General features: G+C 43.5%; 1 protein-coding gene across 8 annotated transcripts in view; it reads right to left on the bottom strand.

The window, feature by feature from the left end:
* Positions 1–26531, bottom strand: part of ANKRD17 (ankyrin repeat domain 17) — a 217824-nt gene that overhangs the window by 147053 nt on the left and 44240 nt on the right. For 7 of the 8 annotated variants that reach the window (XM_077476428.1, XM_077476431.1, XM_077476429.1 and 4 more), the window contains exons 2-3: positions 15321–15474; positions 6070–6226 (exon numbers count right to left, since the gene is read on the bottom strand). In XM_077476428.1, the coding sequence (XP_077332554.1) occupies positions 6070–6226; positions 15321–15474 (311 nt within the window). The remainder of the gene's footprint in view (positions 1–6069; positions 6227–15320; positions 15475–26531) is intronic. The other variant, XM_077476430.1, reaches the window with a different exon arrangement.

Genomic DNA, 26531 nt, shown 5'->3' with positions numbered 1-26531 from the left:
GGGACTAATTATGCTCGCAATCCAAGGTTTTACTGTATGAAATTTAAAGCAAAATCAAAATTCCCATTATCTTAATTGTACAGGACATAAATTTGTAGTCTTAGACCATAGGATACACCCAAGCGCTCAACTGAGTGGTCTACAATATAGAAAAACAAGTCGACAAAAAGACAAGAGTCAGATATGATAGAGGGACACACGATAGGGAAGGGGGAACTCTTTCCTTGAGCGCATGAGCCTGGAAATAAGCTGTCTGAATCACCTAGCTATGGAGGAAGGAGGACCCTTCAGGAAGGACAAAAAAGGAATCAGTTTTTCAGAAGGAAGATGCTTCAGCTAGGTAAGCTCTAACTGCTCTGACACAGACAATGAAGTGAAATCTCCTTGGTGTGCTTTGGGGCAGGAAATGGAGGAAAATAAATATTCTCATTGCGGTGAAAGAAAAGACAATCTTGGGAAGGAAGGGGGGTCTGGGCTAACGATCATATTATCTCTATGGAAGATACTATTTTATTTACAAGAAAGCAATACCAACTCAAGAGAGACATCTGATAGAAGAAATGGCCAACAAAAAAGCCACTTTACCGCAAGATCCTCTAGTAGTGGAATTTCCTGGATCAGTTTAAAGGTCTTTAAAAGACTGAAAGTATCAGATTTAGATTCAAAGGAGACACTGTTGGTCGACATAGGGGTGAAGGGGGATAAACATGAGTCACACCTTTAAAAGGGTCAAGTGTGTGAAGTCAAAGGTTTTGGAACAGAATGGAGAAGGCAGAAGCTTCATTTATAGCAGGGGTACCATAAACCTTGGACGTGGCCGTGATCTCAAACCAGGGAAGTACATGCCCATGCTCTAGGATGATGGGTTGGCAAACCCAGATTGTGATCAACAGGTTGCTAACCCGCCATCCCAGAGCTTCAGAGTCCATGGAGATGGTAGCAGCAGAAGCAGGAAGCTGCGGAGGGAGTTGGAGATACACAAACTGCTTCCTCTGTAGCACCAGCTTCTGTTCCAGACGGAGTGATACCAAGTCCCTGGGACCTTTCTAGCAGCCTGGAGAGCAATGCAAGCAGAAGCTGGAAGAGGTAAAGGTTATTTTATTAAACATCACATAGTATGCCCATTGCAAAAGTCCAGCCTAACACAAAAGAAAAAAAAAGTTTTTTAGGTGGTTTATTCTGTGGACTTTCAGCTTTGCTGCACTGGGCCATAGATTTCGGTTGTGTGTTTATGGTGCGCTTTCTGAAAGTGCACCATAACCAGAAAGTGTGCTGCATAAGTGGTGTGGTTAAACAGCAGTGCATCAGTGTGAAAGCAGCTAAGAAGCTCGGGACAGTAAGAGCTTGTTTATATTTGCGGCTTGGGGGGCAGCAAAAACCCCAAATTGTGGCCCACGACTGTTTACCAATTCACTTAAGTGGCCCTCGCTCAAAGCTTGAGCACCCTTGCTTTGGAGTGCTAAGAGTCAGATGCTTGGGCTAAACTAGTCTGGAGACCAGGATGCGAGAAGTAAAAGACTCAAAACAGTTCAATTGGCCGATTTCGAACCAGTCCAAATAGGCTTTCCAAGTACAATGGTAAACATCATGGGAAACAGATTTTCACTTTAAACAAGGTGGGAATAAAAAAAATCAGTAATGCCCCTATCCTTTAGGACCTAGGTTTAACATCTATAATGTTAATGTCTGCAAATGAAAAGCAGGTGGAATAGAGGGCCTTGTGACAGGGGGTCAGGTCTGTTTGGAGGAGGCCAAGGTTCGTCAGCCAGGAGTCCGAGTATGTCCAAAGATCAAACTTTGCTAGACCAACTTGGGGCAATAAGGATTTGCGGAATCCGTTGCACCCCATCATAAGAAGCAGTTGAGGGAGAAGCTTCACTGGAGGGAATGCATACACCAGACTGAACAGGGTCCAATAAATCACTGCAAAGGCCAGGGGATCCCTGGATCTAGTCGTAACACTGCAGTTTGTATTTAAACTGGAGGCCATGATCACCACATCTGACGTTGCCCATTTCTGGAAGAGCATCTGGAAGATCTTGGATTAAAGTAGACTGAGGGAGTCCATCTGCCAATTTTCCACTCCCAGTATGTTGATGGGTGAGTGTTGGAATGTGTTTTTTGTGCCCACGAGAGAAAAAGGCTTGCCTCTTTCTAAACTGCCTGACTTCTAGTTCACCCTTGGTGGTTTATGTATTCCACACCTACGACATTGTCTGGCAGTACTCTTGCTGGGCCCAGTGTACAAAGGCAGTCTTCTGGCTCTCAGTTCCACAATACCAATGGAGAGTGACAACTCCTGCGGGGACCAAATGCCCTGAACTGTAAAATCCACCCCAGGCTGTCCTCTGTCATTACTACCTCCAACAAAGAACAAATTTCCCAGATTCTCAGTCTGACATGGAAAGCCTCCATGTCAGGGAGATAGTAGCTGATTCGGAGAAGGGATTCGTTTGTCCCTTATCTAGATAATGTTACGTTGCAAAGGTCTGGAACAGAACTGTACAAAGAACTACCTCGAAGGCCATTGTCACACCCACAGCCCTCAAAAAGAAGCAAGTCGAGGGGCATCTGGCTGATCAGAGTCCGACACCTGGACCTCAGAGAAGTAATTTTCTTAGGGAAGGAAAATGTTGGCATTGACTGTCTAAAATCTGTCCCAGGTACTATAGCCAATAGGAAGGCAGGAGGGAAGAATTCTTGAATTTGCTCACCTATCCCTTAAAGCGGAGCTCCTCCCTAAAGTGGAACTTCCGCTCATCAGAACCCTCCCCCCTCCGGTGCCACAATTGGCTCAATTCAGGTGGGAGGGGGTGCAGATACCTGTATAATACAAGTATTTGCACCCACTTCTGAGTATAGATAGCCGCAGAATCTGCGGGTATTTACGCCACTTCCTGTCCCTTCCCCGCTGTCTGCTGGGAAACATACGGGTCCCAGAGACAGCAAGGACCATCCGTATTCTGCAGCGTGACTCGCGAATGCGCAGTAGGGAACCGGGAAGTGAAGCCACAAGGCTTCACTTCCTGATTCCCAAACCAAAGATGGCAGCGGCAGCACCCAAGCGATAGATCGGCTTCGGCTGCCAACATCGCAGGCGCGCTGGACAGGTTGGAAAAGAAGAAAGGCAACAGCACTCTCTGCAGGGACAACTCAATCCATACACCAGGTCCCCTCAAGGCTATTGCCGAAAATGCACCAGCTTTGTTTTACTGTCACTCTGATGTACCAATAAACAACGACACTTCAAGGATTACATTGCTGCCAGCTCTTCTTACTGCTGTCGCGCTGGAAAGGTGACATTTTAAAAGTAAGCAGCTGCAGTATTTGTAGCTGCAGACTTTATAAAAAAAATAAAAAAAGCGGAACTCCCACTTTAGGTTTGAAGTGCTGAATGGTTCTTTGAATGTTGAAGAACAAAACTGTTGCCAAGTTTTTTTTTTTTTTTTTTTTTTTTTTTTTAGCAGACCGTTTAGGTATTCTGTGATATGGATGCCATAAGATCTTAGCAATGACAGGAGCAGAGCAGGCACCTTTGAAGGGCAACAAAGTGTTGGTCTTTCATAACAAAGCGTAGAAAGTGTTGGTGTGTGTGAAAAATTCAAAATGTGAAGATGCCAGGAATTGCCCGGATCTGAAAAAACAATGACAGATTCCACTGACTCCATGTGAAATTTAGGCACAAGCATTTATCTGTTCACAGATTTTAAGTTCAAAAAGTTTAGTTTTAGGACAGAGTAAAATTCTTTGAACTTTTCTTCTGCAGGAACTGCGTTTACCAATCATTGTTCCTGAAAGCGGGATTCCGCTGCCGAATCTTTTTTTTATTCTGTGTCTTTGTTATGCATTTACTAATGTGTTTTTGTACTCACTACTTGTGGCTTTTTACTCCCCGGCTTACCGATTTCTTGCAGAAGAAACAGTTTTAAAAATTCATGCCGGCTGTTTCGATGTTGCTTGTGGGCATTTGAAGCCTACAAGCATTTCCTTCCGGGATGCGGTGATGCTGTGCTCCCAGCATTCACCGCTCGATCCCACGCATGCTCATTGTTAGCAGCGAGCAGCGCCGTAAAACTTCGGGTTGCCATCACAATGAGCGGCGTCCTCGGAAGTTCCCGCCCTGTTGTGATGGCAACGAAATAAACAATGGTGCCTTCTGACACGGCCTCGTCACATGACTGGCGTCATGTGACGCCGAAATCTCACGAGATTTCGGCAGGACAGCGTTCCCCACTGATTCATGGGAACAATGTGAGAAACCTCCCAGGGGACTTTGCGGAGCTGGGGAAAGGCGATAACCACGCCTACTCCCACGGGAGGAGAGGCCGGAAGTCACCTTTGAAATGTAAATTAAAGTTAATTATGGCGATCGGATTTTTATAAAGGTACGTTTTGGCATCTATGGGAGAAACACTATGGCCTGTGAGGTTTTTAAATTGTGAGTACAACACTGCTTGAAGTTGATCCAGGCCCACCAACGAGTGCCAGTATCCAATCAGCTGAAGGTACCAGCCTATAAGATGATCCATTTTTGATCAAAATATAAATATGAGGTGGTGTCCAAAAATAGATAAAATATGTCAACCCTCAAAAATTGTGTAGACCCGCAAAAAGGCAAAGACTAGCGTAAAAAAAAATAAAGGATGAAGCTTTAAAAGTTTTTTAGCGTGTCAATTTAGAGCCAACAGAAAATGATGTCCCCTGAATTACTGCACTCACTCTATCATGCAGTGATACCTAATGTGTCATACAACCCTTGCTTTCATATATGTGTGTGTGTACCCAATGAGCGTGTTGGGATTTCATGTGTGCATCTATGGGTGCAAAGGAGCTTGGACATTTAAAAAAAAAAAAAAAAATTTGTCCAAATTTTCATTTGTTAAAATAAATAAAAACAGCAAAAAAGGTTAACTTATGCACAGACTACTCTTGATCAGCTTCTTACCCAACCAGGTAGAGCAGACACTGACAGCTCTGAACCTTGAATTGCTCACAACTGATTGCTTCTGGATTCATACTAGAAGATCAGCAAAGCAATGTAGCTACCGTACACAAATCACTTCGGCAAGAAAGCTGGCAGTCTGTAGCAAAAATTTAAACAATCTCCTGGCTACTATAGAGGTCAGGAATTTGTTAACATGACAATGCTGCCCCCGCCACAGTAAAGGAGTTAGCAGCGAAATAGGTAAACATATCACTTAAATGCAGCTGCCAAAATCAATGCTGTACTTTGAATGCTCCGTAGATGCCTTTCCCCTGGCAGCAGAAAAATGTCAGATGCTGGTAAACGCGTGTATCGCTTACAGCAAGCACGCGTCAAGTGCTTAGGTGGTCAATTTCGTTGGTAAGAATGAAGAATATATTCTTGGCATTGAAATTAATTATTGCTCAAGGTTCCTAGCGTTGTCCAGCATTTTTCTGCCAAAACTCTTCTCCCAAATGCAATTCTTCTGCATTCAGGAGAAGCATGTACTGCCTCTAAAACGTAGCTGCTCCTGACCTCTGGTAAAAGCTTGTGTGCATGGACACAACCTTTTATTGAGTTGTATTCCGGGGTTTTGGCAAACAAAATTCCACAAGCTCCAAAAACGTGAGTTTAGGAGCAGCAACATGCATGAGGCCGAATACAGCCATCACATCTAAGTAGTAAGCTGCAATAAAATAAACATTTGCTTTTAAAATACTTGCGTAAAAATAAAAAAATGCTTTGGTAGAAGCAGAGAGATGGACCGCTACACTGTATACCATTGGTTCTCCACTTCTGTCCTCAAGACCCACCAACAGGCCAGGTTTGCAAGATAACTGAAATCCATCACAGGTGATATCATTTGCTGCTCAGCGATTGCAGTATTCTAGTCTGTACCTCCCCATGGCAATACATAAAACCTGGCCTGTTAGTGGGTTCTGCGGACAGGAGTTGAGAACCACTGCTGTATACAAAAACATTTGGTAGACATTGGGGAGGAGAAAAAAAAAAAAGTTGCTGTAAGAAAAATACCAAATAAAAATCAAGCCAATAAAGGCGAAAAGGATTACATAATAAATTACAGTTTTAGCATGTCTACTTACTTGTCCGTCTGCCCTGCATTTGAGGTGCTCTCAGCTCTCATTCTTGTCAGTGCAGCAGCAGCTTCATCCAACGCACAGCTGACCGAAGACGTCAATCTGCGAAGCACTTCAGGATCTGCGAACGCTTTACCATCAGCAGTGGATAATTTACCAATTCCTTGTTAGCACAAGTCGCCAAGCCAGTTAGTAGGTGAATGTAAGAAATCAAACAAAAACAGGGGAAAAAAAAGCCTAATGTTAGTTCAGTTCATGCAAAACTAGCAGATATGATTAAGCTTAAAAAGATTGCTGGTGGCTAATGAAATAAAGAACATTTTACATGCTGGATAGAAATATGCACAGCGAACACACAAAGTGCAGCAACTGGGTTGCTTATACCTTCTACTACATGACTTTCAAAAAAATAATTTAAAGCGGAGGTCCACCCTAAAATGGACCTTCCGCTCATCGGATTACTCCCCCCCCTCCGGCGCCACAATCGGCACCTTTCAGGGGGGAGGGGGGTGCAGTTACCTGGATAATCCAGGTAACTGCACCCACTTCCGGGCTAGCTCTCTGCGGAAAGGGGCGTACATTACGCCCCTTTCCGCAAGTGCCCTCCCCCTTCCGCAAGTGCCCCGCTGCCTGCTGGGAAACACACAGATCCCAGAGGCAGCGGGGACCGTCCTCATTGCGCAGCGCGGCTCGCGCATGCGCAGTAGGGAACCGGGAAATGAAGCCGAAAGGCTCCATTTCCTGATTCCCATACCCAAGATGGCGGCGGCAGCACTCGAGTGTCGATCTAGAGATCGGCTTCGGGTGCCGACATCGCGGGCGCGCTGGATAGGTAAGTGTCACTATTTTAAAAGTCAGCAGCTGCAGTATTTGTAGCTGCTGACTTTAAAAAAAAAAAAAAAAAAAAAAAAACGCGGAGTCCCGGCGGACTCCCGCTTTAAACACTGTTGGAAGCATGCTCTAGAACAATCTGTCCAACATTAAACAAACAAACATTCTAAACACCATCATGTATCAAGTACATGGTTTTAAAACACACCACCCTGTGAAAATGCCAGTTACCACTCTACTACGCCCACTCTAGCTTTAGAACTTTGAGCCATCGATCCAGTACAAGTACCCATACAAAGAACTCCAGAAAAAAGCAAGATGTTCTAAACCAAATTCTTAGCCAAAATTTTAACGCTCAGTCAATGAAGCACTAAAGCAAAGGGTTAGCAAAGTAGCCAGGTAACTAGAATTTCAACAAGTTGTCAGCAATGGTAACTTCCTCCAGAGCTTCTCTCATGTTAAGTTTAAAAGGAATTTGTAAAGATATTTTACCTCCCCCGTTAACATTGGAGTGACTTATGCGATTTGAAAAGTTGTTCCTGCACTACTTTGGGAGATTTCAGGCGAGACTTGTATAGACATCGGTGCATGAAGCCGCACAGACGTTTTCAAAAGCCGCACTAAGATGTGGTCTTTAAATTGTGTTATTTCAGATGAAGTCGCACAATTTCAAAGCCAATTGAAAGCTTTCTTTCGCATCTGCCAGGCATTATACTAGCCCTTGGTCAGTTAAAGAATATTTTAATTGAAAACTTAAGGGTTAGAGTAATGGATGCTTAAAACCCCTGTTAGGTATTTTTGTGGCTATCTGCATCCCGGTGGGGAGATTTCCCTTAATAATTTGTCCAGTCAACTCAACAGGAATCTCTCAAAAGGATGGCAATGGCCCCAAACAATTGTCACTGAAGTATACCCACTTGAAGATTTCCTCTCTATTACTATTCTGGAGACAACTCAAAATTGTGGACAGTGTTTTAATGCCAACTAACCATCAGGCTAAATTTGTAGATGGGCAACGATACCACATACGGGGATATGGTAAAGATTACTGACACCGAGACACATGTACACCTACACAAGTTGAACTGGATGGACTGTCTTTATTCAACCTTTCCCAATATGTAACCATGCTTTCACATGCATTCCACTTATATGTGGGATCAGCCTGAGATGCTTCCAAGTTTTTCCCTCCCTATAGACCGCTTTGAACAGCATTTACATTACCATTGATCTGAATGGTGAAAAACAGTTGAGATACAAATGCCCATGTACAAAAGATATTAAAGTGGAACTAAAGCCTCCTATCCTTCTCAGCCAAGGAAGCGGCTATCCTAGCTTCGGTTTGATCTGCAACTGCCATGATGCTGCACATGTGATCAGTTATGAGACCAGCTATTCAATGGTTAGTTTGGTTGAGAGAAAATGTGACAGTTACATTCCCAGCATTCAGGAATGCAACTTTTTTAAACCGTTAAAGCAACGGGTTTAGTTCCACTTTAACCTTCAATGTCACACAAAGTCACTAAAGTGACAAGGCTCCCCTAAACACAAACCACTTTCTGGAATCCGTCATAACCAATTACCCAGTGCAGTATTTGATGCCCAAATACTTACATTTGTTTCTACAGGCACACACATACGATCTGCATTTTAACTTGGGTCACTCGAGTGTGTGGCTAAACTGCTGCCCTGCTGAAAAGCAATCCATTGTGAATTGCTTTTCAGAGGGCATTTGACAGAAGAGTCAAAATGCCAAACCAAACCATTCACTTGAATGGGCCCTATAAATTGGTGGCACCATATGTGGAATGCTGCGGCATGCCATGTTATTTTTGCTGCGACTGAAGTAGATCACGGCCGCCGCATGGGTACAGCCTTGAGGGGCAGCAATGCTTTGTTTAGGTCAATGTGAGTGGATCTGACATTCTACTAAGCTGTTCAGCTGTAAGTGAAAAAGTGGAACAACTTTTATAGAAAAATAATGCTGGCAGGTAGACCAACTGCAGCAGGAGACTGTCTTTTCTACTATTAAAACTCTACCGTGTGCCAGCAGTATTTTTCATGGAGTGACAAGGGGGCCTCTCCACATTTAGATTTGCATGTGGAATTTTTTTTTTATACACACACACACTTTTTTTTGTGACAGGTTCTCTTTACCCACGTGTCACCCGTATAACTTTATACGGCGGCAAGGTGGCACTGCTGCGCCGAATCATGTACCTAGTTAGTGATACGACACTTCTGGGTCTGGGGAACTCGTGTGCGTTGCCAGCGACATGCTCCTGTTGTGACTATGCACAGCAGGAGCGGACCTGCAGCTCAGAGGCAGAAACAAGGCAGATTGCCATTCTGTCAGTAGGTTGGGCATGGATCCCGTGTTTCCCTAGTAAAAGCACATCCCACAGTACTCAAACTAGCTAGGCACACAGTTGACCCTTTGATCAACCCTGATATTTAACCCCTTTACAGCCAGTATTACCAAATCTATATATACACTTTATTGGGTTTTTGCGTTAACCAGAAAGGAGTAGCAGAATACATACTGGCCTAAATTCATGAAGAAATTTGATTTTTTTTCTCAGTTTTATCTGGTATGTTTGTTTTATAGCAGAAAGTAAAAAAAATTTAAATTGGGTACGGAATCACACAACTGCGCAATTGTCAGTTAAAGTAACGCAGTGCCGTATCACAAAAAAATGGCCTGGTCATGAAGGGGGTAAATCTTCTGGAGGTCAAGTGGTTAAGACATTGATAATCTATTAGACCCATGATGTTCAACCTGCCCTCCATTTAAAGGATAAGTTCACCTTTGGTAACATATTACAACCATATTTAGGGTGTAACTTGTTACCAAGAGCACCTGCCTACGCCCCACTGTCAGGATTTAACAAGAGCGCAGCAATGCAGGGCTCTGCCCACACAGCCACATCATACAACAATATGTGAATGAGTGAACTACAACTATCATCAACGGTGGCAGATCGCTTAGATTTCACAATGAACTGTGAGGGAGCTGGTGAGCATTACATTTGTTGAGCTTCCTTCTCTCCAGTAACTGTCTGAAAGAGATTATTATATATATATTTTTTATTATTTTTTTCGCCTTTAAGATATGACATACGTCAGTGGCAGCAAAAGAGTTAAGCGTTCATGAAGACAAGTATGATCAGACTCTGCCTTTTATGTTCAGATGCATCACTGCTTAAATGTATATGGACAAATAAAGCTGCACAATTAATCATTCAGAATCAGTCGCAATTTTTTTTCCCCATTGCAATCTTGACAAAGTATTTCCTGATTCTTTCTATGCAGAGAGTTCTCTCTGCTATGCTAAAGCCCTCAAAGGAAAGGGAAAAAAAAAAAAAAAAAAAACAGGCAGTCTGCCAAGAATCACAACATTCTTTAGCAGTGGAACTCAAGTATAAACATTGTAACAATTTGTCTTAATGTTTTGACATTTGTTGGTTTCAAGTTAAAAACTTTTTTTTGCTAGCAAATTACTTAGATAAAATCTCTATTTTTTTTGTATTTTTTAGTATTTTTTTTTATTTTAGTAAGAGACCCTAGAGAATAAAATGGTGGTTGTTGCAATATTTTTTGTCACACTGTATTTGCACAGCTCTATGGTCAAACAAATGCAGCTAAAGGTTGCATTACAAATGCATCTTAACAGGACCTGCTGTGTCCGAAACAGAGCAACTCAAAGCAGGTCTACTGCAATCTCTCACTATGCCACTGAGGTGGGAATTTGCGGACCTGCAATTATTGTGCATGTAAAAATGCAGAAATTGAACATTCTTATACAAGAGCCGTAGCTCATAACAGCTCATAACAGCTTTCTTACTAGTGCAGATTCCTTTTAACCAGCAGTTTCAACAGGTAAAACCTTTCAACTATACAATAGACACATACTTAAATCAAGCTTTAGTAGCATGGGTTACTGTGTAAAAAAAGAAAAGAAAAAAAAAAAAAAAAAAAAAAAAAAAAAAAAAGCACACCACATACACCATAACAGACAAACGTGTGGAGGATATCTATAAACATCTGTGCACTATGTATGACTAACCAAAGCAGCACATCTTTGAATTATAGTGCAATATGAAGCTGCAAAGCCAAAGACAGCAAGTCAAACTTATTTAGCTGTGCCGCCTACCTTTTAATGCTGTGAATTTATAAAGAAACTAAGAGTGACTTACAAGGCCTGGAATACATAGACCATGCTCAATCTCATCAGTCCACAATCAAACATTACCCTACACATATACAGCTGATCACAGAATTGGAAACACATAAATGCGAGAGACTGAGTCAAAGACTAGCAATGCCACACTGGTGTCAAACTTTAGTTAAATAAGTTCACTGTAACTGTTCTAAAAAGGTGCTTAAGCAATAGGACTCTGCTCAACACATGTTGCTAGTGGGACAAGAAGCTGTGAAGAGAAAAACCCTACATGGCAGTAACAACTGGAGGCCGCCTTCTATGAACAATTGGATACGTGAAGGAAAAAAAGTCGTTTTGACTTGACTATACATTTCTCATCTTGGAGTACAGTGCAGGACTTGTATTCTTAAAGAGGAAGTAAACCCTGATGGGTTTACTTCCTCTTTTTTTCCCTGCAAAGGTAAAGCATAATGGACTACTATGCATCGCATAGTAGCTCATTATGTGTCACTTACCTGACACAGGAGCCAGCGAAGTCGCCGCTGATCCCTGTAGTCCGCCGCGTCCATCTTGCTGGTGGCGTCTCGCAGCTCCGACCAATGACAGCGGCGCAACCGCGATGACGTCACTCCCGCGCATGCGCACGGGAGTCGCGCCTCGCAGCTCCGTTGCTGTCATACGGCGAAGCCGCGATGACGTCACTCCCGCGCATGCGCACGGGAGTCGACAAATTTGGCAAATCCATTCTTGGATTTGCCGCATTTAGTGCGCCTGCGCGCCGCTGTCTACGGCGCATGCGCCGTAGACAGCGGTGCCCATTTTCGGGCAAATATCTCCTAAACCATATAGGTTTAGGAGATATTGCTTGGACCTACAGGTAAGCCTTAATCTAGGCTTACCTATAGGTCCAAGTTGTTTGGAAGGGTTTACTTCCTCTTTAAGACCACAGGTTATATGCAGTCTACCTTCAGGTGATTGGACACTGGCAAAAAAAAAAAAAAAAAAAAAGAAAAAAAAAAAAACTTAGAAACCCCAAAACACACAATCTCTCTATTTTTTTATTTTCACACCCTGGCTTCAACAGCCCTGCTGTCAAACCTCGAGACTGTAAATTGGGATGGAATATAGGACCTTGAGACAGTAGATCGGGACGACGTGGAAGAGTCTATGACCCGTATGTTGTCAGTCTCACAATCTCCAGTAACCAGGGCCTTCTGGGGCGGGCTGGTGCTACCAGAACGACTGGACTGCCGATAAAAAAAATCGGCACATGACCCTCTGCCCAGGCTAGTATGGGGTTCACCTCCTTCAGAATTGAACGACTCCTAGTACTGCCTTGGTGGTTTATATAGGCCACTGCAGTGGCATTGTCGGACTGAACACTGATAGGGCAGTCCTGATGATTTTACAGGTAAGCCGTTATAAAAATCCTATTTTCTTTATTGTACATCACGGGACACAAAGCACCACAGTAACCACTATGCGTGACGTTCCATAGAAATGCTATTTGAGGGGAGGGAGAGACAACCCATAGGGCACCCCTAGACTTGAGGACCTATACTGCTGCCTGCAGCACACTGGACCCAAAGGCAATATCCTCATGCCTTCTTACATCCACCTGATAAAACTTGGTGAATGTATGTACTGAAGACCAAGTTGCAGCCTTACAGATCTGAGCTATGGAGGCCTGGTGACGTACTGCCCAAGAAGTGCTAACCGCCCTTGTAGAGTGTGCGTTGACTTGAAAGATGTGGAATCTTACCCTTTAAATCATAAGTCTGAATTATAACTTGCCGAATCCACTTAGTGACAGTGGATTTCGACACTGCCTGTCCTTTCTCAGGACCTTCTGGCAGTAGAAATAAGACATCAGTCTTCCGGATCTGAGCAGTCGTCTCTAAATAGACTTTGACCACTCTCGCCACATCAAGACAATGTAGTGACTTCTCTTCCCTGGAACATGGTTTTGGAAAAAAACGATGGCAGGACAATATCTTGGTTCAGGTGGAAACCAGAGTTCACTTTTGGCAAAAAACCTGGATGAGGGCGCAACACAACTCTGTCCTTGTGAATAATCAAGTATGGCTCTTTACAAGAAAGAGCAGCCAATTCTGAAACCCTCCTTGCTGAGGATATAGCAACCAAGAACACCAACTTCCTTATCAGAAGGACTAAGGGAATATATTGTATCAGTTCAAATGGCCATTTTTGTAACACTGACAAAATCAAGTTAAAGTCCCAAGGGCTCAAAAGGTGATTTAACTGGCGGATTAATCTGCATCAACACTTGCAGAAATCCCCAGACAAAAGAATGTGAAGCAAGCGGTCTTTGAAATAAGATCGATAAAGCTGAGACTTGGCCCTTAATAGGCCAATTTCATCTTCTTTCATCTTCAGATCCCGACTTCACCCATCACGGCTGTTAGCAAACCTTTAAGGACCGGGTTCTACTCTCTTGGACCTGTATTAGCACCCCCCCAGGAAAATCTTTAGGTAATGTAATCATGACCAAAAAGCCTTGGGTCCAGCCCCGCAAAGGCAACACCTTGTGCTTCGTATACGAGGCCCAGGTACCATCCACCTTGGACGCAGGGGCACTTTGGATGGATTCGGTCTATGGAGGCTGTTTAAATTCGACAAGGATCCCTCCAGTGGAGCTCTTCAGAGCAGATCTTCACTTGTGACCAACACCTTAAACACTGGCGGGAAAAAAAAAAAAAAAAAACAGACACTCCTGGTAGGAGGAGGGGTTATATAGGGAGTGAGCTTCTTGTATTGGGTATAGCAGTGTCCATCACCTGAAGGTGCCTATATACCCACATAGTGATTACTATGGTGCTCTGTGTCCCATGATGTATGATAAAAGAAAAGGTACACTTTGCAAACACCCACAGCTAGCCCAAACCCCCTGTATGGTCATTACACACGGGTGTCCAGTCTCTAGCTAGCGTGACCAATTGTTACAAGCACTGGGACAGTAAACAAAAAGGGGTTTCAGTTACCCGCCAAGGCGTAGGGCAGCTTAGCAAAGAGCCCAATCATCACTCGTCATGGCGGGTTCCCGTCACTTGAGGACCTTCAAGGACTGGGTACCCCTTTTCATGTTTAGGGTCCACTCCCTGTACAGCCCCCTGCAGGAATGCCTTAGCGCTGTGGTGTCCAGTACCCAGAGGACACATTACAGGCAAAACCTTGCAGGATCTTGAGTCTTCTTTGCAAGGCTCGGGTACCATTTATTTAAGCACATAGAGCCTGTGTCAAATGAATCCGATTGGTCAATCCATTTTTTAATGTAAGAACCGTTTGTGGGACTAGAGACTTGGAGCTCAGAGAGCTCAAAACAACCCTGCCATCCACCTTGGAGACACTGGTAAAAAAAACAAAAAAAAAAAAAAAAAAATATTCAGTACTGTATGGGAGGGATTATATAGGGGATCACTTGCTATCTAAAGACCTTTGGTCTACCAGTGTCCATTCACCTGGGGATGAAGTATAACCCAGCATGTAATGAACATTAGGCCAACTCTGTGTCCCATGATGTATGAATAAAAACAAAAAACTGGGGACACTAGTTCTGGTGACCCCGGTGGTACTCCAGGATTCCCTCCCTCAGATTTCGGTTCCCTTCCAGTTATGGCTGTCGGACAAGTGAAGGGAATCTCCCCTATGGGACAGATTGCAAAAAAAAAAAAAAAAAAAAAAAATTATATATATATATATATATAATATCTCTCTATCTCCTCTTTGCGCAGGCTGTACGCAAATCTGACCTCTCGGTGGGTGGGCCTTGGCACTGATCTGACAATTTTGTGTGCATTGGTGTAAATACAGCTGTGCCAAGAGCGTGTGCCCTGCACACTCCCGGCACAGTTACCAGCGGCTAACAGAAAGCTCCCGATGACTACTTGCAATTGTGAGCTTTCAGATCATGCGACAGCTGATCGTGGCGGTCACATGATCATAAATCCCACCTCCTGGCACCCTAAACCACTTAAAAGGCCAAGTGGCACCGGCTCCAAGTGGTTACATTTAAATGACAGGGGCTATAATCCACCCTTACTCTATGCAAAGTGGAGAAAATTTGCCTTTAGCGCTACTTTAACAGTATTCACAGGGAAATTTCTTGAAATGGTCAGTTTCATGTGTTTACAAAGCTGTATCATGTAACTATATCTATTAGTCGCCATCTATAAAACACACACACACACACACACACACACACACACACACACACACACACACACACACACACCCCAACGCATACCTGCAGCTTCAAGTAGAGCCTCCAATCTAGCCTGTGTTTCAGGATCGACTGTTCTTAAATCTGTTCCATCGGCTGTGCCCGATAACAGTAGTTTAGATGCTGTTTCTAGCATTGGGTTTTCCAAATCATCTTGGTCCAGGATGAAGGATTCCACCTGAAAAAAAAATAATGTTGGCAATGAAATGAAACTCCAGTATCATTACAGCTCTTGTAAGAAAGGTTACCAGATATAAATATTTTAAATGTGAGTTTAGATACATCCAATCGCTGTCCAGAGCTTGCAACATCTCCAAAATATGCCTCTTCCTAACCAATGACACCACAAAGCTTCTAATTCATTACTTGGTTAGCTTTCCCCTCGACTACTCCAACCTCCCCCCCCCCCCCCCCCCCACCCCTCATTGGCTTACCTTTGACATAGGCTATCCCCATATACAATCCATCATGAACACTGCTCCCAGACTCATCCACAATACAAACCGCTCAGTGTCTGCTACCCCTCTCTGCCAATCCCTCCATTGGTTGCCACTCCCCCAATTAAATTCAAAATATGAAATCAGAAAGCCATGCACAGGTACCTCACTAACCTAGTCTCAAAATAACAAAATTGTTTTCTTCATTCCTCCCAAGATCTCCGGCTCTTTAGCTCCCTTGTCATCTCCTCCCATGCTCCCCTCCAGAACTTCTCCCAAGCCTCTGCCACCTTTTAGAATTCCCTACCCCAATCTGACCATCTCGTACTCTATCCACTTTTAGGTGATAATGTGAAAACTCCTGCCTCCACCCAACAACTGTATTTATACCATCAGCTCATCCCCCAGTTATTACCTTTAGATTGTAAGCTCTAATGAGCAAGGCCCTCTGATTGCTCATGTAATTGGTTTGTAATTGTACTGTTTGCCCTTAAATTGTAAAAGTGCTGTGCAAACTATTGTCACTATATAAATCCTGAATATTATTTTATGCAGATTTCTAATTTTTCACAAATGCCAAGTATATGACAAATGTCTGCTTTAAGATAACAGAACTACAGCGAAGTTAAAATCTTGTTTTATTGAGTTCCGTTTTAAATTGTCTTATCCTGCCAACTCTAGCTTTTGCATAATCTCAGGAGTAAATTTACACAATCAAAAAGGACAGTTTTTTCTGATTGTTTAGGCCTTCTCTACTGCTTTAGGAGAAATATTTGATTGCTGACCTGTTGATCTATACATCACCAACTCTCCTAGCTGCACGAAAGAATGCAGAGAGAGTCAAGCCTCTCATGAGTTTACCAAGTGCTCTATTGCTGCTTTAAAATCAAGTGCACTAATAAGCACCAGAACACAGCCGGTCACATGATGTAAGAATGCAAGAATTACATGTGTTGCAATTATGCACAACGCTCATATTTCTTCCTCAAACAAAATTAAGAATAAAGTTCAAGGCTTTTGCATGAATGGGAATAACTAGAGGAACATCCAACTTAAATAAAATAATAATAATGCTACAATTTAAAACCGTAGTAAACCCCCGAAAACCTCTGCAATAAAATACAAAAAAAAAAAAAAAAAAAAAAAAAACAGAAAATTTGCCAGCGACAGTGCAATCAATAGGAATAAACATGTGCATGATAATCCTCAGCTTGCCTAGTACTTTTTGTATTTCCAGCACAGTACCAGTATGAAATGAAAGACTCCCACAGATGCATGGGGGTTTTATCCTGCATCAGCCAATCAAGGTGGCCGAAGACAAGCACCCAGAGGCGTCAGACCAGTGGAGCATACAGTATGCGAGTATTCATGCCTTTAGTTTTGCTTTGACTACTTAACACCCATTAGGATGTTTCTGATGCTGGGAGGCAAGGTTTCTGATCATGTGACCACCATGACTGGCGGTCACACGATCAGAAAGCTCTCAATCGCAAGTAGAGATCGGGAGCTTTCCTATATTCACCAGTAACTGATGGGAACACTCTCGGCACAGCTCAGTTTACATTCTGGTATGCATATATGCAGCCTGTCGGCATTAAGGCCCGTTAGCAAAGAGGCCACATATATGTTTAATGCTGGTATGAAGAGGTTAAAGCTGATGGAAAGTGTTAGACACTTTCTTCTTCCTAGATCAATGTTTCTCAACTTTTTTTTTCCAGGCACCCTTTAAAATTCTGCACAATGTCAAGGCACTCCATTCTAAAATGTGAAGAAAAAAAAATATATATATATAGCGCAGCAACCTCCACACAGACACATCACACAACGTTTGAGGGGGATTTAGTCTTCCAAAGCAAACGCATACCTTTGCACACAGGTACTGACTAGTATCCCAATGTTTCTCTTCCTCGTTTAGCCAATGTGAACTCTCACTCTGCTGACAGAGGAGCAAACAAGTATGCTATGCAGGCGCCCGATATCCTCATCAGACCATTATGTCATGAGGCCAGCGAATAGAAGGTTGTAAACCCTGTGACTTTCTGAAATTAAAAGGCAGGCTTGAGCCATCCATTGGTTTGTATACAAATTTGTGGGCAATTTCTAGGAATTTTGCCAAGGCACCCTGGGTGAAAAAAGCTAGATGGACAATGCTACTGTGCAAAAGGTGTCTCCGGTGCACCTCCATCCAGATTGGGAGACATCACAAGACAGAAAATGTGTAGCTAGCCAGGACACTGGTAGAAAGGATACAAAGCAAAAAGAGAAAAAACAAGAAAAAGAATACAGCCATTTTGGACTGGTAAAGCAGTCGTATAAAAATTTCAGTTTTTTGAAGTTTCATGCCACTTTAATTGTGGATGGCGCCCCATATGGGCCGTCAAAATCAGAACGTGCACATTCCAGTGTGAACTGGCCCTAAAAGAAACCAACACCATAGCAGTGAGGGCATTCAGAAAATATTCACTGTAGGTGAATCTACCCCTCATTCGCATTAGCACGATCTGACATGGGAGGGTTGGGAATATTATGAAAATCCATCTCTTTCCCTAGCAAAAGCATCACAGTGTACACAAAAAACAAACATTATCTAGGCCAGTGATGGCGAACCTTGGCACTCCAGATGTTTTGGAACTACATTTCCCATGATGCTCAACTACACTGCAGAGTGCATGAGCATCATGGGAAATGTAGTTCCAAAACATCTGGAGTGCCAAGGTTCGCCATCACTGGTCTAGGCAGTTAACCACCTGCTCGCCCTCGATGTTTAACCCCTTTCTAGCCAGAGACCGTGCATATTTTCTGCACTGATCACTATTACAGGCAATACTCGAAATATTAGCATATCCTGCAAAAGTTCATTTATTTCACTAATGCAACTTAGTGGTTGTAAACCATTTACAACCACTTTAAAACTACAGGCAAGCCTATAATTAGGCCTACCTGTAGCTGCACTGGATATCTCCTAAACCTGCACGGTTTAGGAGATTTCCCTGTATTTGCATGTGCTGGCGTCATCCGCACATGTGCACTTAAAGAGCAAGTAGACCCTGCTGAGTTTACTTCCTCTTTCATTCCCTGCAAAAGGTAAAGCATAACAGACTACTATGCATTGCATAGTAGTCCATTATGTGTCACTTACCTGACACAGGAGCCAGCAAAGTCACCGCTGTCCCCTGTAGTCCGGTGCATCCATCTTCTCGGTGGGTCTCGCTGCCCCGCCGCTGTCATTCAGCGAAGACGTGATAACGTCACTCCCGCGCATGGGCACGTGAGCCACCACGCGTGGCATATGGCCATTGACGGCTGCGTGCCGCAGACAGCGGTGCCTGTCTTTCGGCAAATATCTCCTAAACCGTGTAGGTTTAGGAGATATTTCTTGGACCTATAGGTAAGCCTTAATCTAGGCTTACCTGTAGGTCAAAGTGTGTTGTAAGGGTTTAAGCCAACTGAAGAAATGGCACGTACATGCTGTTGCTGCAGTTGTACTGTGCCGTTCCCAGCGGCTCCCACGCACATGCGCGGGAGTGACATCATCACGGGTCCAGCCAATCACCGCGCCGGAGCTAGGTTGCCCAAAGTAACCTCTGGGAGAGATGTCACCGGCCGGAGGGGGAGACTAGGATGGCTGCAGGGGCTTCATTCTTGGTTAATTCATTCATAATGAGCTAGTATGCTATGCATACTAGCTCATTATGTCTTTGTCTTGCAGTTTTTTTTTTTGTTACCTGGGTTTACAACCACTTTAAAAAAAAGGTGAAATATATGAGATAGACTCATTGCATGCAAAGAAAGATAGTTCAAGCCGTGATTTGTCAGAATTGTAATGGATTATGGCTTATAGCTCATGAAAACTCCAAATACACAATCTCAGAAAACTAGAATATTACATGAAATCAATAAAACAAGGATTGTGCATAGAACAACATCAGACCTCTGAAAAGTATAAGCATGCATGTACTCAGTACTTGGTTTGGGCTCCTTTTGCAGCAATTACGACCTCAATGCGACGTGGAGGGGAAGCCATCAGCCTGTGGCACTGTTGAGGTATTATGTAAGACCAGGATACTTCAATAGCAGCCTTCGGCTCTTCTGCATTGTTCGGTCTCATCTTTCTCTTGGCAACGCCCCACAAGATTCTCTATGGGGTTCAGGTCAGACGAGTTTGCTGGCCAATCAAGCACAGTAATCCCACAATCATTGAACCAGGTTTTGGTGCTTTTGGTAGTGTGGGTAGGTAGTCCTGCTGCAAAATGAAGTCAGCATCCCCATAGAGCTGGTCTCCTGGTAGACTGCTATGTTCACCCTGGACTTAATGAAGCACGGTGGACCAACAGCAGATGACATGGCTCCCCAAAAACACAGACTGTGGAAACTTCACATTGGATTTCAAGCATCTTGCAGTGTGTGCCTCTCCATTCTTCCTCCATACCCTGGGTCCTTGGTTTCCAAATGAGATGCAAAAATTTTCTCTCATCAGAAAAGAGGACTTTGGACCACTGAGCAACAGACCAGGTCTGTTTTCTTTAGCCCAGATAAGATGCTTCGGACGTCTGTTGTTCAGGAGTGGCTTGACAAGACAAATACGACATTTGAAGCCCATATCCAGGATCCGTCTGTGTGGTGGTTCTTGATGCACTGGCTCCAGCCTCAGTCCACTCCTTATGAAAGTTCCCAACACTTTTGAATGGCCTTTTCCTGACAATCCTCTCCAGGTTGTGGTCATCCCTGCTGCTTGTGCACCTTTTTCTTCCACACTTTTCCCTTCCACATAACTTTCTATTAATGTGCTTTGATACAGCACTTTGGGAACATCCAACTTCTTTTGCAATTACCTTTTGAGGCTTTCCCTCCTTATGGAGGGTGTCAATGATGGTTTTCTGCACAACTGTCAGGTCAGCAGTCTTTCCCATGCGATTCCTACTGCACCAGACTGAGAGACCATTTAGGCTCCATGCACACTGGAGCTCAAACTGCAGTTTATTGGAGTTTGGGCGTTTTTTTTTAAAAGCCCATAAACTCCACTCTATGTTAGCCTATGTGTCCATGCACACATGGATGTTTTTTAGCTTTAATGAGCAGTGGAGTTTATGGGCTTTTTTCTGAATGCCAGAAATTTGCGTTCAAAGTGCCGTTTTTCACCGCCAAAAAAATGACAAACGCCGATAAACGCTCATAAAACAGGCGTTAGTGTTCGGCATTCTATTTTAACAATGCACTGTGGGATTTTTGGAGTGTCCTCTCTGTATTTTTATTGAAAACGCCCATAAACGCTGACAAACGCTCATAAACGCTAGTACAAAACGCTGTTAAAAGCACGTTTTTCAACCAGCGTTTTCTGCCAGTAATCTGGCGTCCAGAAAAAGCTTTTTTGAGCTTCAGTGTTCATGGAGCCTAAAAGGCTCAGGAACCCTTTTGCAGGCGTTATGGCTTAATTAGCTGATTAGAGCAAGACACTTTGAGCCTAGAATATTGCACCTTTTCACAATATTTAAATTTTCTGAGGTTGTGGATTTGGGGTTTTCGTGAGCTGCAAGCCATTAAATCACCACAATGACAAATCACAGCTTGAACTATCTTGCTCTGCATGTAAGGAGTCTATTTTTTATTAGTTTCACCTTTTAAGTTGCATTAGTGACAAATTAAAAGGGGGCTTCCACGTTTTGTTTTTTTGGGACATTTAAATAGGAATTAGCATTTAAATAAATAGTTTACTCACTTGTTCCAGTTTTTGTTCTCTGCCCATTGCTATTTGCCAATAAAAGATTGATTTATAAAAAAGATCTACACAGTTTCCATCTTGCCTGTGGGCATGTGAAGCCCACAGGCATTCTCTTCCAGGCTTCTATGACGTAAATCAAAGGCCACGCTAGCTCCGATTTCGCTCATGCGCAGTAAGGGAATATCTGCGTATCGGAGCGCCGTCAACAGCTTTAGTTGCCATCATAACGGGCGGCGACGTCAGAAGTCCCGTCCCGTTGTGATGGCAACTGAGATAAAAATGGTTTCCTAATGCTGCGATAACTCGCGGCCGGCCGACACACAGACTCCTGGGATCAATGAGAAAAGATCCCAGGAGACAGTGAGAGTTGCGGAAATGACAAGTTAGCCACAGAAGCCTCGCCCATATCCGCAAGACACACATTCCGGAAGCAGAGAGAGAAGAAAGAAAAAGGGTACATTTTAAACAAAAAAAAATAAAAAAAATTAAAAGGGGGTCAGTTTTAGACATATAACATCTATCTGATCACATACAGCTTTTATATATAAAAACGGGTGGAGCTCCGCTTTAACTTTTGCACAATATTAAAAAAATTTCCAGCATCACCTGTAGTTTCACTGGTTCCCACTAAGGATCAAAAATAGTGTCAGATTGCCTGCCGCAAATCGCAGTCCTGCTACAAGTCACAAATCACTTCCATTACCGATAATTTAAAAAAAATCCATAAATATATCCCATAGCTTGTAAACGCTATAATATTTGTGTAAAAACCAATCAATATACAATTGGGATTTTTATTTTTTTTTATTAAAAAACCATGTAGCAGAACATTGGCCTAAATTTATGAAGAAATTTGTTATTTTGCATTTTTTTTATTAGATGATTTTTTTAGTTTCTACTATAAACCTTTTTCAAAATCTGTTTATAGCACAAAAAATAAAACAGTGGTATATAAATACCACCAAAACAAAAGCTGTATTTGTGGGGGGGGGGGGAGGGACAATTTTTTGGGGTATAGATTCATATGACCGTGCAATTACAATAAATCTTCCAGAGGTCAAGTGGGTAATGGCAATGTGATCTATTTTTCATGACTTCCATTTCTTTGGCTTCATGTACACTACAATCTGAGCAGTGACCGTCCCTGGATAAATTCATGCTACCTTAAGGGTCCTTCCACACGGGGCGGATCGTGATGATCCACCCCGTGGATATCCGCTTGCTCAGCGGGGATCACCGGAGCGTTCTCCGCTGATCAGGAAGATGACAGGTCCGGCTCTGCACACTGCGCAGGGACGGACCTGTCACAGAGCCACTCTCCCCTATGGGAGATCGGGCGACGACAGACCGCAATGTCCGTCGTCACCCAATCAGATGACGGATGGAAAAATAGCTTTTTCCTCCATCACACTTTTTCGGATCGGAGCGGGTCGGATGTCAGCGGACATGTCACCGCTAATATCTGACGCTCCATAGAGCTCTATGGAGCAGCTGTTCAAGTCCGCCTGAAAAACTGACAGGCGGGCCTGAACGGAACGGTAGTGTGAAAGGGGCCTAAGGGTACATAGAAAATGTGTGCGTCTCCCATTCACACTTCAATGCTGGTGTGATGTGCAGTGAGGTATGGCAAAATGCTGAATTTTTCTGCAAAGCACGGTGTACTGGAGCAGACACTCAATGACCCACATGGTAAAATACTTGCTGTATGGGCCAATGTGAACCTAGCCCTAAAATTCTGTGTACATTTAATACACCCATATAACCTTAGAATCATTCCAGACATCCCCATCTAGGTACATTTTTTCATGGCTGTGTCTACAAATTAGGGTTGTACTGATGCTTTTTCTTTTACTGGCAAATACCGATGTCAGTCGAGTAATCGCCAATACAGAGTACCAATACCTGTGGTACCATTTGAGGCCATATAAAAATAAATGTGTTCAAATCACACTGCAAAGAATTAAAGCAGAGGTCCACCCTAAAGTGGACCTTCCGCTCATTGGATTCCTCCCCCCCTCCGGCGCCACAATTGGCACCTTTCAAGGGGGAGGGGGGTGCAGGTACCTGTACAGTACAGGTATCTGCACCCACTTCCGGGATAGCTCTCTGCAGAAAGGGGCGTAGATTACGCCCCTTTCCGAAAGTCCCCCGCTGCCTGCTGGGAAACACACAGATCCCAGAGGCAGCGGGTCCATCCTTATTGCGCAGCGCGACTCGCGCATGCGCAGTAGGGAACCGGGAAATGAAGCCCGAAAGGCTCCACTTCCTGATTCCCATACCCAAGATGGCGGCAGCAGCACCCGAGAGACGATCGAGAGATCGGCTTCAGGTGCCGACATCGCGGGCACGCTGGACAGGTAAGTGTCACTATTTTAAAAGTCAGCAGCTGCAGTATTTGTAGCTGCTGGCTTTAAAAAAAAAAAAAAAAAAAAAAAACACGCGGACTCCCGGCAGACTCCCGCTTTAAGCAATTTTAACAGGAATGCAGTGCATTTCCTGTCCAAACATGTTTCCTGCACCATTCCTGTGAACCCAGGCTGGGTTTACAAAGAAGCGTTGGGGGGGGGGGAACCACATTGCATTCCTGTTCAAAACGCATGCAATTTTTTTGCAGTGCAATTTGAGCGCATTCATTTTCAAATCGCACCACAGAAGGTTTCAGATATCAGAGTATTTGCACGAGTATTCATGCAAATGCTTAGTATCAGCAGATACCAGTGCAACCCTACTACAAATCATTCGGCTTTTTCATCTCCCTTTGTAGCCACCCACTTATATGCACTGACAGCAGTGGGCTTCAAGTGTAAGTGCTGAGTCCAAGCAAAAGAAAACTTGCCCAGCATCCATTTATATGAGTATGTTCTCTGCTGGGCACTTAACAGTACAGATTTTAGCGGTGCTGTTCAGTAGCTTGAGTACTGTTCTAGAAGCAGGTCGGATTTAATTAAACAAAGCAACTAAAGGAAGACTGCATAACAAAAAGTCTAATCTACACCATCCAGTGGTCTACTCCCTCCCTGGGGCATGCCATAAAACACATTGCCACGCCCATACGTACGTCATCTGTGATGTCATTGGTTGCCTCGGCACCCCAACCAAGTTCTGCAACACACCAATCTTCATGCACTAGAGCAGACAAGCTGACTTTTGAGAAGCACAACTAACCCCACACTATCTGATATGCTATTCTTCTATTAAAGTCAATGCATATATGTTTTTAGTAACTTTCCAATAACTACATATGGATGGAGATGCCCAGCTGCACTTTGTGAAAAAATAAATAATTGAGACGATAAAAATGAAAATAAAAGAAAAGAAAAATAATTTTCGTGTGCGATCAATTTCAATTATAGCGCACGTACAGATCCAACTACTTTTAGCTGATCTCCTTGCATCTCTGCATTAGTCAGTGGTAAAATGTGGTATACACTATATACAATCACCCAACTAGTTTGTTTCCACAATCCATGACAACTTCACAGTTCACACAAATACGTTTTAAATTCAAACTGCAGCACTGACACAAGTCATTTTTTTCCCCACAGTAGCGTGACAATCTCTCTCACCTTATGGCATGGCCAGGTGGTCATGCAAGCGGGTATCAAAAGGGTTAACACGGACCATAAACTTCTCTCATGTCTCCTTAGATCTCAGCAAGGATGCCAGGTCATGGGTAGAAAGAAAGAAAAGATCTAAGTGCTCACCGCTTAAAGTGGTTGTAAACCCTTACAAACCACTTTGACCTACAGGTAAGCCTAGATTAAGGCTTACCTGTAGGTCCAAGAAATATCTCCTAAACCCATACAGTTTAGGAGATATTTACCTGAAGACAGCCACCGCTGTCTACGGCACTTGCGCCGTAGACAGCGGCGCGCAGGCGCACTGGGTAAGCCGCAGATCGTGGCGTTATGTCTCTAGTGTCGGCTCCCGTGCGTATGCGTGGGAGTGATGTCATCGCTGCTCCGGCGAATCACAGCGCCGGAGCAGAGAGACCCACCAAGAAGATGGATGCTCAGAACTACAGGGCACAGCGGTGACTTTGCTGGCTCCTGTGTCAGGTAAGTGACACATAATGGACTACTATGCAATGCATAGTAGTCCATTATGCTTTACCTTTGCAGGGAAGGACTTCCATCAGGGTTTACTTCCTCTAAGTATAAGATTTAATTTTTGTGTTCAAACTACTCACATAAAGATGATAAAAAACACAGCATATAAAGCTGGCAATGGTATTAGTTCTGTAGGGAAGCAGCGGGTGACGTCATGCGTAGCTCCTCCCCGTATGTGTGATGTTCAATCAGAACTTCAACGTCACCAGGCTCCTCCCCCCTCCCCTTCGTTAGACGAGTCACTTGGGGAAGGGGGGGTGGGGGGAGTCCAGTGACATTGATGTCCATGAACTCCCTGAAAACCCGGAAGCCGACGGAGAGGCGAGTACCGATCAAAAAGATGGATTAATCTTTTAAATTTTCACAGCCCATATACAGCCCTTCCAGTCCAGGTCAATTTTCAGTGCTGCCACAATCTGAATGCCAATTACTCAGGCATAAACACTGTACCCAAATTTTTTTTGTTGCGACAGATTTAGTTTTCTTTTGGTGGTATTTAATCACCACTGGGTTTATGCTAAACCAAACCGTTTTAAAAACAAGACGTTTTCTTAGTTATAACATTTCGCAAAATAATGGTCATAAATTTAGACCAAAGTATATTCTGCCATTTCTTATATTTTAGACACAATTTTTTTCAATTGATCAATCCTGAGGCAATGACTGCTGTAATTTTTTGAGGACCTAAAAAGCCAGGACAGTACAAATACACACTATCCCCAACTTCTAGGCGGACAAATTACACATTTTTTGGATGCCAGACAGGACTCAACCCCCCCAAATCATCACCAGTTGCTTATTACAGTGATCTAAAAAGCAACCAGTAAAAAACTGTCATGATATGATTTGTCACAGCTATCATATGGTACAGGGCTGCAGTGATCATTCCTGGTACTATGATCGCTGTGACCAATTAAAGAGCTCATACAGTAGTAAACAATGGCATCATTGTTAACCATTCTTCATGTGC

The sequence above is a fragment of the Lithobates pipiens genome, unplaced genomic scaffold, assembly GCF_037356315.1.
Source record: "Lithobates pipiens isolate NorthernLeopardFrog02 unplaced genomic scaffold, aLitPip1_a1.2 Scaffold_13, whole genome shotgun sequence".
NCBI lineage: Eukaryota > Metazoa > Chordata > Amphibia > Anura > Ranidae > Lithobates > Lithobates pipiens.
Note: the sequence above shows the minus strand (reverse complement) of the source record. Positions and strands in the feature narration are given on the sequence as shown.